Genomic DNA, 12,622 nt, shown 5'->3' with positions numbered 1-12,622 from the left:
TACTTTGCACTGAGAAAGCTGTGGCAGGCTGGAGCACAGAAGTCTTCTTGACTATATGTCCAGATAAAGCTCTGTACTGTATTCACAGCAGTCCAGGCTTCACTCATCGCCTGCAGATAAGAAATGTTCTGAGTTATTTAGTATCTGGAAGTTTCTCTTCTTCTTTAAAAAGACATGGCTGTGAACAACTACAGCTGCTTCGCTCGATATAAGAACATCGGAGTTGGTTTTGTGTGGGTTTAAAGCCTTCTGTTGCTTCACAGTGGGATTAGCACTAGAAAAATAAAACAAACATGATGTAATGGTGCTCATGATTCAAATGTTGAACCATGACGCTCCGGTGAGGCATTCCCGCATCGAGACCACCTCCTCCCAGTCTGTCAGTGAGACGGCTCATCGGAATCAGACAGACATGCAGTAAAGTGTTGTTTTTACAACTTTGACACTTGTAATTAGAGTCAAACGTGTCAAGGTCCCAAAACAAATGCTTATCAAAGAGCTCCCAGATATGAGACACTGATATTCACAGCTGTTTGCTGCTGAGTCACAGGATGATGTCGTCATAGAAGACAGACGGCTGATTAAAGTATGATGGAGGGCATTGGAAAAAAAAAAAAGCAAAACAAAAAGAAGACTTTCAAAGCTGAGAAACAGAGTATATAGTGTCAAACATAAGGCCTGGGGACCATAATTGGCCTGCCAAAAACTCCAATGCGGTCAACTGAGCTGCATTGGAAAATGTGAAGGAGGGCATAAATTTAGGACTTTTAGCTGTGTTTTTATAAGTTTTACGGCTTTTCCTACTGAAAAACTGATTAATCATTTTATATTTTCCTAATGAATTGCTAATCGTACAACACTAAAGTGAATATAGATGAACAACTGTGATTATCTGTGTTGTTTACACATTTATTTCTTACCATTTAAGCCCAGAGTCATGCTGACAGATGTCTTTTATTTACCACAGAAACATCTCTTTATCATATGGAAAAAACTGAGCTGTGTTTTTGAAATTGCACTTCCTTTTCTCATATTAAAATATATCATGGATTCAGTGTCTAGCTAAGGTTCTTTAAAGCGTAGTTTCACTGGTCAAAGTTGGCTCTACGTGGCCCACCATGTAAACTGAGTTTGTCGTACCTGCTCTAGATGGAAGTGACACCTCCGATGTTGAATAATGAACATTTATGGAAATAAACTTGCTACGTCTAAATGATTTCTATCCAACATTCACACATCAACACTGATGAACACATCGGGAGCAACCCAGCAAAGCCAGAGGCTTCCTGCTGTGATGTAACCGAGGTTAGTGATGATGAAGGCTTATTGTGTCAGTCTATGAGTTGCTACAGAAGGCTGTGTGCCAAATAAGGCAGCAAAAATATATTGTGCTGACTATACTGATGAATTCTGAAAATGAAACCTTTAAAAAATAGAACGTTTTATAAATGCTGTGCAATAATGACAGGATTACTTTTGTGTTAAATGAATTATGACTGGAGGAAATTAAGATCATATAAGTGCACATAGTGTCAAACTTGTGAATGTGTTGGAATCATGATATGGTTAACACTGGTGGATACCACTGGTTTTTAATTAGATGTAAGTGGTTTTTACAATGACAAATCTTGTTTTTGAAGTCAAACAAATGATTTTATTTTGGAACCACATTCGAATGAAGATCCAAACAACGGATTCTCTCATTGAATACTGAAACAGGGTACATATAGAGCACTGTTTACACTTTAAATTCACCTCCCTGTCAATTTTAAGCAACTTACATACAAGGAGGATGTTTAGTTCACTGTGAAGAAAGGGGAAAGGGACAAACACTTAGAAACGGAACCTCATCCTCCTCTTAAGACAGTTAATCCACAGAGAATCAGATATGTGCCGTGGATCAGTCAATCTTCGGACCCTGTGAGAAACAGGGAAACCGATTCTCCAGTATTCCAAGCAGTCGTGTCCTCCAGCCTCACCTTTTGGCCCTCGTAATTCACGCTGCCTTGTTTTCATTAAAGGGAGGCTGCGAGTTATTACGGATGCTTGGAAGACAGCGTTCGTATGTAAGGGCACGTGGCCCTTACATAAGTCTGAGCTCCCACCCATTCGCTCCCTCATCAAACAGAAACATCTGGGAATAAAGAATCTAATTCACGCTGACCTGCGAGGGGCGGAAACATGGCACGTGTGCCGACGATGGATCATTAGATACACGGGGTTTGACTGATGATTTTCAGGAAATTGCACAGTTTGGGATACAAACATTTATCTGAGGAGCAAATATTTCTGAAGACCATTAACCCCAACTGACAAAACACTGACATACATGCAGTGTGATGGTTCAGGACACAACAGAGAAAATATCAATAACATAACATGATTGTTAAAATAGTCAATAAAGACAAAATGCGATTACTTGCAAATCATCTAAAGCCTAAATTCAATTAAAAGAAGCACATTTTAAAAACTGTTTTGAATGTAAAATGTTCATTTTGAATCTCATGCTATTGGACATGTTTAAAAATCAAAAGTTGCAACACGGGCACGTTTGCCACTATGTTGCATCACTTCTTCTTTCAACAGCTCTCTGCAAACTTCAGGGAACTGAGAAGACCAGTTTCTGTGTTGAAAGAGATATGGTTTACCATTGTTGCTTAACATAATATTTCAGCAGTTTAACAGTTCAGGGCCTCCTTTTTCATTTTTCAAAAGTAACACTCCAAATGTTTTAGCGGGTGGTTTCAGGCCTGGGTATGAGGAAAGCTGTGATTCGGCATTAACCTGCTAAGATTAACAAGGCCTTCCCTGAAAGAGATCATCATGCTAAAAAAAATATTTTTTTAGAATTAGTGCCTGATAACAAGCAGGATGGTCCCTCTTCTTTAAAGCTCAGAGGATATAGCACCCAGCTTATCTTTAAAAAGTTTAGGCCCAGAGAAAGTAGTAATCCCATCGAATCTTGCAATCTATGGAGAATTTTGACTTGCAATTTGTGTTTTGTAGCAACAAGCTGTGCTGTAAGTTTAGTTGAGCACATACAGTGATTTCCACGACTGGGTGTCAAAAGCCTAGTGCCAGTCCCCAGTAGGGACAACACGAAGGGCAGCCGTGGTAAAATCGTAACCAAATCAACATGACAAAAAATTTATTTCAAAATACTTAATTATGTGTTTGAACTCCTCCTCGTCTTGACTTCAGAAAAGCTTACTCAACTTTGCCAGTTTTTTGTTGCTTTTTTTGTTTAAAAAAAAAACAAACAAAAAAAAAAACAATATTTGCAAAAATTAACTCATATTTTTCCAAACAGAGCAAAACATTATATTAAATTGAATGTTAAATTAAATACAGGTTTGTAACCAAAACAGGCGCCTGAAAGAAGGGTGCAACTCTTCTGATACAAAAGTTGGAATCTATATAAACAACACTGATAAGAGAAATTCTGACCCATGCATATGAAAGCTATCAGCAAGCTCATGTCTGTGCATTAACCCTCATTAGCTGCTTTGCATTGACCACTTATGGCTGAATGGGAGCATGTCAAAAGCAGGATAAAGGATAAAAGGCTGATTCACATTTCCATGTGAGCTGTGATTTATTAAGGGAACATTGCTTGCAGATGTGCATGAGCATGGCTTTATAAATTGGATTATTTTTTCAGCGCATAGCTTTTAGTTTTAGTATGGATCCTGCTTCCTTATCTGAGCTGGTTTCCAACAGAAGTTGTGGATACATTTTTAGCACTTGATTGCTGAACCATGTCCCAAGTTGAGCATCACGTTGAAGTCATACAGGCACATGGACGGCGACAGAGAGATTTCTATCAGGATATTTTTGGTTTGGTGTTTGATTCTCTGGCAGGGCCATTGTAGAGGAAGTGCTAAAGACATTTTAAACTGCCAGAAAGGGAAGCCAAGACATGACAGCAGGAAACAACTTCCTGAGGTAGAATGGAGATCCAACCATTACAGAGGAAGCAAAAGGCTTTGAGGAGCTGGACTTCAGGCAGAATAAGAGCAGCACTTCTTACATAACTGGGTGGATTTTTATGTTCTACATCAAACACTGGGGGCCCTCAGTAAGTAAATACTCTAGGGAAGGAGTTGAGTTTGAAACCCAACCGGTGCTTTGGCCAAATACAACAGTCCAAAGGAGCAGACTGAAGAACTGCCACTTTCTATGGTTGAGTATTGAAGAGCTCAACTGTACTCAAAGCTTTTAAACTGGCTTTTTGTTCATTTTGGCTGTTTTGGAAGTGCAAATCCTCTGGGAACAGAGGATTTGCTCAGTGCTGAAAGGAACAGAGACAGACAGTTATTCACACCTACGGCCAGTTTAGACTCACCCAGTCTAATCTCACAGAGTTTCCAGTGAAAACGCACGCAAGCATTGGGAGAACATATGAAGTCCCCTGCTGGCTGGTGGATAACAACATTAGTAACCACTGCCCCACTGAGCTGCCTTAAAAAACAGTGAGAGAAAGAAAGAACATCTGTTCATAAATTAATGATTTCTAATTATGCTGATTATGAGTCAGCGGCTGCAGCAGGATATCATCACTTTCACTTTACAACACTAGACCTTTAATAAAAGTGCCAGCAATACCTCCTTTCAACATTATGATCTGTTACGACAGCTGTTTTCTGGGGGAGTTTTTTGTATTAAGTTTAGGTTTGAGCCAGCCATTAGAAGATTAGCACCGCCGCCTGCTTTCCTTCACGTCTTCCTTTCCCCTCTCTGAAATCAAAACGAGATAGTCAGACACATGCGCAGCTCCGGTCTCGTGTTCTCTGAGGTTATCTGCCCGTGATATGAGGCTCAGCAGTCTTTGGGACTTTTCTGTGGGGGTGCAGTCTTGGCTTCACTCAAAAGCAGTTTCTGTGGTCGTCCTGTAAGCAAACAATGGGGTATTGTGGTACCGGATATAGTTCAGATAGACTCATTCAGGAGTCAAAATAGAGAGAAAAGTTCTTTTTGTAGTCTGTGAGGGAAAACATTGGAGTGTAAGGCCTGATAAGGACCTCACATGCCTTGTTTTTGGTCTCCTGCTAAGAACAGAGGTTTGCTCAAATATGCCTGCACTTTGAGTCTTTGTGAAGCAGATCTGTTTGATTTTCCAACAATTTATTTAGAAGAGTTCATTTTTCACGGTCGAAGGCCAGAGGTGGATATTACCAATAACCACCAACAAAAGCCTGCTATCATAACACCTGTCTGTAAAAGCATCATCAATGTTTTCGGCTTTCAACGCATCTCTTTATGGCCACGCCGCTTTGGGACTCACAAACACTCACTGTTTGCTCAGCTTTCCGGGCGCTTGACACACCACCGTGCCAGCCCTCTGCAGGCTATCTGTCAGGCTTCTTAGCTGTCAGGAGGAAGAAAAAGGAGTTCAGCTGAGTTTATTATGATGAGCATTCCGCCTCAGACGGATCTTCAACTTGAACCACATGCACAACGACTGAAGAGAAAATGAATACAGTCTGTTAAAGCCGTTAGACTTTCTCTCAGACAGTGAGCTTTAAACAGATCATCTTTGGGCCTTGAAAAATCTTAATAAACACAGATTTGAGATCCTAAAATCTTTAGTAATTGTTTCAAGCCAACCATGGGATATATCAGAATTGGCATAAAAAACATGAAAGGGTGAATTTATCCCACCTTGTATTAACCATTCAGTGTGTTAGTGGTGTAATGCTGTGGCAGCACACTTTGGGCTACTTAGTACCGCCGAGGATCGTTTAAAAGTGCATTACCTGAGTAATGTTGCCGACCATCTCCATCCCTTTATTACCAGAGTGTACCCATCTGTTGATCGCTGCTTCCAGCAGAATAATCCATGTCACAAAGCTCAAATCATCTCATGTTTCCTTAACATGACAGTTAGTTCATTGTACTCAAACAACCTCAACAATCAACAGATCTCAGTTCAACACCTTCGAGATCTGGTGAAATGGGGAGATTCCCATCATTGATGTGCAGCAACTCTGAAACGCTATCGTGTCAATATGGTCCAAAAATTGGAGAAATGTTTCCAGCATGTTGTTAAATCTCTGCAATGAAGAACTGAGGCAGCTCTGAAGGCAAAATGGGGGACCAAACCAGTAGCAGAAAGATGTTGCTAATGAAGTGGCCATTGAAGATATCAGAGTGGCTGTAGCTTAGGAGGTAGAGCAGGTCATCTACTAATCGAAAGGTTAGTGGCTCAATCCCTGTCTGCTCCAGTCTGCAAGCCAAATATCCTTGAGCAAGATACTAAACACAAGTTGCTCTCCAAGGCATCGATCAGACTATGAATGTAGAAAAAGCATAGATAAAAGTGAATGAGTAGTATAATGTGCTTTGTGTGCTCAGGTAGAAAAGAAAAGCCATATATAAGAAACAGTTCATTTACCCTGTTTTTTTAAAGAACGTATTATTGTTAGGGATTATTCTATCATTGCTTTTTAACCTCCCTATGTGTCATTTCTGATAATAACTACTGTAGCAAAAGTAAAGGTACAGCTGTGAGGGGAAACTGTGACTTCATGGTTTTGAATATATCAAAGAGGGTCTGTTGTAAAAAAGGTGGGATGGAGCTGAAGCGGGGTTTAGAGGGGAGTGGGGTTGGACAGTTGGAGGTGGGCGTGTGAAAGGCTGGACCAGTCAAAGCTGGAGTTTAAATATAGGCATCAGAACAGCAGTCACTTGTTGTTTGACTCTTTTTTTCCCACCCAGCCACCAAACGGACCAGTTTGTGTTGTTGACTGGTTTAAAAACCTCTAGTTCTGAATGTTCATGGCGCAAAACAGCAAACATCTGGCATCACAAGTCAAACTGCTTTTAGACTGACTAAAAAACCTATATAAAATACGGCTGCTTTGAAGTGCTCTACATGAATTTCCAACGCCCCTTTCCAGCCGGGTGTGGCCTTTTTTCTTCTTCCCAACAAGCTTTCTCATATCTTACACTGAACTATGGTTTTAAAAGTCAAAAACAAAAATGTGAGGCCACTTAAGGCAACTTTTTTGACTTCTTCTGGTCTTAAAATATTTGAGATTTCCCGGGTCCAGTTTTCCATGAGAACAGCAGCAGTCAGACCATATGGGAGCCAGATCTGTTTGAGAACAGTTCACGGGCTGTTTGTGTGTTTGCTGCCAGCATTTCACAGCTCCGTCTAAAAGCACCTCATGTCCTTTGATGGACTGACGAGGCTAAAAAAACAAGTGAAAACTGATTTGATATTTTCCAGCTCGGGAGAATAACAGCACAAGGAAAGCAGTGTTTGCCCATTCAGGCGTAGTCTTGATTTAAATGCACGTTTTTAACATCTCATGGGATTTACTCCAATTTCAGCCCTGGTGCTGAAAATACAAAAAGACCGAAAACAGTCAAATTTAGAAATACTGAATGCCAGCTGTTTGCATGACGTCCTTCAAATTCAAGAAAGGTTTTCACCTTTTTTGTCTATGTATAATAACTTTGTACATTTAATGAAGCAATGCAATATTTCACATATATATAATTAAAATTATGTTTCAAGAGTACAGAGGTGTGAAATTAATGCTCTTTTCCAGCATTAGTTTATTAGTGCAAGACCTATTCACATGAAATTTTCAGGGTTCAAAAACACGTTAAATCTCTGTTCAAAACTGCAGAAAAATTAATTTTACTCCCACTCTGAAGCTAAAATCTGGTTTTTGTTTCCTTAAAGTGCACATAGATGAGGATCGGCACCCTGGATGTGTGATCGGATTTCTGATTTATTAGAGAGAAAGGATCATGAAATTCCAGATAAGTTTCTGGACACATGAGCCAAAACTCAGACCAAGAAACTCTACGACCTTCCTTGAACCACTCACACAGTAGAAAACTAGAAATCACAGATGCTCAATCTGTGATTGGATGGTTGCACATCTGTAAAGGAGACTGAACGTTGTATACAAGCTTTGGGCAAACAGACAGCTTCTTACTTATTTCAGGAAGACAAAGCCAAAAATGCATCGTGCACTTGTTCCAACAGCATGACTTCGAAGTAAAGGAACATCTAGCACAAAACTGATCTGTCTTCATTCCAGACTCGGCACCTACCAGAAAAACCTGGAGCATAATCAAAGAGGAAACCCAACAAAGGACGCCCAGAACTGCGAAGCAGGTGAAATCCTATATCAAGTAAGAATGGGGAAACATTCAGCATTAAAACTGCACCAACCACTTTTTTCATGTAGCAACAGAGAGTTACACTTTGATAAATTTGCCCCCATCTTCTTCTTCTTTTTTACTGAAACATGTTGTTGGTATCAATTTCCAAATGAGCAGATATTTAAAAGACAATCACATTTTTCACCTCTGATTTTATTTGTTGTTTTGCACCCAGCGTTTCAGGAAACAGAGACTACAGCATGATGCAGAGAAGAGATAAAAACTAAAGTTACACTGTGTTAAGCATACTGAGCATTTTGATGAAGGATGCTGCAAATAAAGCTTATAGGAAATCAAAATTAAAATGATTAAAATGTCCTTCACACAGACTTGGAAGCAAACATAGTCGAGCGTAAGCGGATTTGTAGCACAGGCCTTTTCTATATCAGAGCACAAGACGGAAATTTGTATCCTGTTGGGAATGGTGAGAAAGGAAAGACAACGCCAAAGTCAACCCCAAACCTCCACAAATAGCCTCTAAACTTATTAAGAGCTTGCTGTTTTTTGCTTTCTTTTTTAGAGACGATTTAATTTTATGTTTGCACGAGAGGAAATGCCCTGCTGCTCGGTGTTTGTAGCAAAAGAGTAAAATCAGTAAATACAAAAACCTGCCTCCAAACAACATTGTTTTAAAATACAAGCTTGGACACATACAGTAAACATTGACTGTAAACCACAAGTTCAAATGTCCTGAAGGAAATCCTTTCATAACTGTTCCTACAAAAACATTGCTGCTTAAATCTAACAAACTCAAAAGTTGAAGATGCAGTAAGAGCAAAAACATAGAAACAAAGCTTTTATCTGGTTACCTGCTGAAGTTTTTCCTCAGAAATATCACATCAGACCTAGCCTAAACCAAGAACGCACTAATCCTGAAACCAGTCATCTTTTTTTTCTGTTGCATGACGAGTACAGACAAAGTGATTAACTAAAAAGAACAGTCTGTGGCCATTAAGGCCATTTTGTTCACATAAGAAAATTTTTTAGATACCTAGGACAAAATATTACTTCCTTTGTTTCCGAATCACTTCAGCTTCACCCCAGAAATAAAAGGTGCATCTTATTTCACCCCAGTTTGGTTAAATATGTGCACTTACTGTGTTGCTTCATGTAGATCACTTTAATAAGAGCCACTGGTGAAAAACATCATAACAGTGAACACAAATTGATTGATTGACTGATTGATTATACTTTATTCATCCCGAGGGAAATTGGGTTAAGGCTGCCAGCCGTGCCAGCGCCGTCTTACCCATCCGACCATACATACATTAAATCTAAGTTCTTCACACGATGCCATGAGATGGAAAACATACTAATATTTAGCATTACGCTGTGACACCGTCTGTCAGTTTAACTGATCATTTTCATGAAGTCTATGAATTATGGGATGACATTATTTCCTCTGCATTCACAAAGGATGGTTAAACTCGCTTTACATCATACAGCCCGCTTTGATCAGAAGGAATTCCCCTTCCTGTCAGTGTGAAGAAGTTTAACTGAGACATCTCAATGTGAGAAAAGCACGTCTCAGTATTTATAAATGATTAAGACATGCTGCTAGAGTAAATGAAAGAAATCCTTCAGTGTGATTAAATTGTGTAAAATTAGGTCTGGTAACTAATTTCTCAGACTGTGCAGCAATTATAAAATCTCAGAAAAGATCTTATTTTATTCCACTTTTAGCCTAGTTTAGTATTTAAAAGAAAAAAGAATTACCTGTCGTTTTGAAAAGCCTGGGAAGTCTTTATCATTAGGAAAAGTTGTAAAACTTATGAAAACATAAAGTCCAACATTTATGGGGTCCATATTGAAGTCTTCACCTGGCTAAATCTGTGGCTAACCCTTCTGTAATATTTCCATTTGACCACTACGTCTGGGTTACATTACCCAACTTCTTGAGAAAATTAGATGGAAGCTGTGGAAACACCAGCACAACCAGTCTGGAATGATATGAGATGCTGTCAGAAAAAAAAAAAAAAAAAAGTTTTGCAACTGCCAAGAAAATAAAATCTAAATTTTAAAACAGTGACCAATTTGAATTAGGCCTCTTCATCATTCACGGTCGTCTCCTTGTGCTATTTCTAGGTCACGTCACTCTGGGTGACTTCTTCCTTTTCCCTTAAATGAAATTCATGTTGAAGGATCCCCTTTTTGAAGAAACCGAGTGCTTAGTCATTGGGCTGATGGGTAGGGTAATATCAATAATCATGTCACACGAAACAAGCAGAGTACTGTTTTTGTCTTTATTTAATAAGCTGGTTCATAAATAATCACACGTAAAAGATTCTTTCAGTAGTTACAAAGTGGGTAGCAACTTCAGTTAGCGCCTGGAGAAAAAAAATAAAACAAATGAAAAGAAGACTGCCGGCGGGGGGAAAGTTTATGGACAACTCGGGAGTTCATAAAGCGGAGCAGAGAAGACGGAGCCAACGGAGGTTTAAACATCCGACTGGTGTCCCATCACGTTCCCGGCAGCCGTCGCCCATCAGTAGACTAGCAGCAGACAAAAAGGCGGCATGCGTGTCGTCGTTCAAAGCACATGCCCGATTTTTGTTTCTGTTCTCCAGTGTTTTCAAAACAGTCTTGAAATGAAACAAAGGGAAGGGAATGTATCAGGAAATTAAAAAAAAGAAAAAGCACAAGCTACATTTTAGGCTCACAAAACAAACTGAAATAAAAGATGTTGAAGTGGCATCTTCTTGGCTCGACTTTCTCCTCCTTCTCTCGGGAGCGATGGATTTACGAGAAGGTTAAAAGGTTAGACAGTGGTTGAAGAGGCGGCAAGAGCCGCTGCAGGATGTTTTTTTTTTTTAGCAAATTCATTCGTTCATTCATTCATTTTGGTAACTCGTTATTCTTTTCTAAAACTACCTCTTCCCTCCCCCTCTGCTGGTCTAATCGCAGGTGACCAACAAGCTCTGATTTTAATGAGACCGTTTAAAAGAAGGGGAGGAAACCTGCTTCACTAAAACTGGTCTGACACAGCGATGGGTGTCCATCGCTGTCTAACACTAGTTTTCACTCTATCAGGTTACAAAGTCCTTCCACGCTCTTGTTTAAGGAATCTAGTGGTCAAAGTTTTTCTCAGCGTGATGGGAGTCTACTTGGACACTTGCTGCTGAATGTGCTGCAGGAATTCATGATAGGAAGAAGCCCACTCTGACCGGTCCTCCACCAGGTGCTGGAACAAAGTGGCTTTAGCCGAGGCATCATCTCTGCAGGTAGGGAGGAAAAAATGCATTAAAGGGAAAGAAGAAACTCGTTTGTACATTTTAATGCTCTGTAAGTCTAAGAAGTGTTGGAATCTAGTCCACATAACTTGAAGCATTGCTGACATGTCAGCTCTTAAACACAACACTCTCCTGCATCTTCTACCTCACTGACTCTGAACTGACAGCTGTTCCTACGAATCCCCAGCATGAGAGTTTTTCTCTAAGAGAGTTTGCCAAAAGTTCAGGTTGCAAACTACCCTAAAAGCTGTTTTCTTCTACTCTTTGCTCTTTGATTGGCTAACACAGTCACCTCAGGCAAAGCTCTGGTCAGTCAGAAGAAAACTGGCTGAAAGGGAGAAAACCTTAAACAGCTTGTGTCCCCCTGGGAATAAACTGGGTGCATGTCCATGAGATGAAGTCTTTAAATGCTTTGTCCCTTCCTTCACAGAGCATCAAATAACACCAGGAGTCTTTCAGAAACATGGTGTTAAGTCTTAAGGCTTTTAATCTGAAAAGTGACGTATTCTTTATGCCATTCTAGTGTCCGACTTCCTGTCCACATCATTCTGAATGATGTCGAGTTGAGAGTTGCTTCTGGGACACTTCTGAAATGTTGAAGTACAATCTGATAGAACTGCAAGCCATCATTTCATGTAGAAGGGTGGATTATTGTGAACTATGAATCATGCAGAGCTACTCTAGCAGAGATCAAGTCCAAACACGGAGGTGGAAATGAGGAGAATAGATCCCCTTTAACTATACATCCATTGGCAGTGATGTGAAGGTGTGACAGAGCACGCTCCAACACCACCAACAGTGACAGAGCTCTGTCAGGTGCTCATCCGCTTTTTCAAATATTCGAACATTGCTTCCTTGAATATTTTAGCCACTCTTTAAAGTTCTTGCACTTTTAATATCTTTAAAAAAATTACAAATCAACAACTGTGAGGTTCGAGGTCACAGAGAACTTGAAACCACTTCAAGAGCCATTTTTAATTCTTTTGTCAAATCTCTCTCGTAGTTACTGTCATTTCAGATCATTAAGTCCTATCTGTCATCATGCAAACATCGGTTCAAATACCACTCAGTGCATTTTTACTAACATGTCATGTAAACATGTGGTTAAGCAACAATGCCGTGCCACCAAGAGGAGGAGAGAGAGGAAACCGAAACAATGCGTTCCCTGCGGATGACTTTACCACCACTGTCAATCTGTGACCTCAATGCTC

General features: G+C 39.9%; 1 protein-coding gene across 2 annotated transcripts in view; it reads right to left on the bottom strand.

Moving 5' to 3' along the window:
- Positions 1-10,410: 10,410 nt before the first annotated feature.
- The window catches only part of sec24b (SEC24 homolog B, COPII coat complex component), a 28,357-nt gene continuing 26,145 nt past the window's right edge, over positions 10,411-12,622 (bottom strand). For both annotated transcript variants that reach the window (XM_063493360.1, XM_063493369.1), the window contains one exon: positions 10,411-11,396. In XM_063493360.1, the coding sequence (XP_063349430.1) occupies positions 11,282-11,396 (115 nt within the window). In that variant the 3' untranslated portion in view covers positions 10,411-11,281. The remainder of the gene's footprint in view (positions 11,397-12,622) is intronic.

This window comes from Pelmatolapia mariae, linkage group LG2, assembly GCF_036321145.2.
Source record: "Pelmatolapia mariae isolate MD_Pm_ZW linkage group LG2, Pm_UMD_F_2, whole genome shotgun sequence".
Taxonomy (NCBI): domain Eukaryota; kingdom Metazoa; phylum Chordata; class Actinopteri; order Cichliformes; family Cichlidae; genus Pelmatolapia; species Pelmatolapia mariae.
The sequence above is the reverse complement of the archived record's forward strand: the minus strand, read 5'-3'. Positions and strand labels throughout refer to the sequence as shown.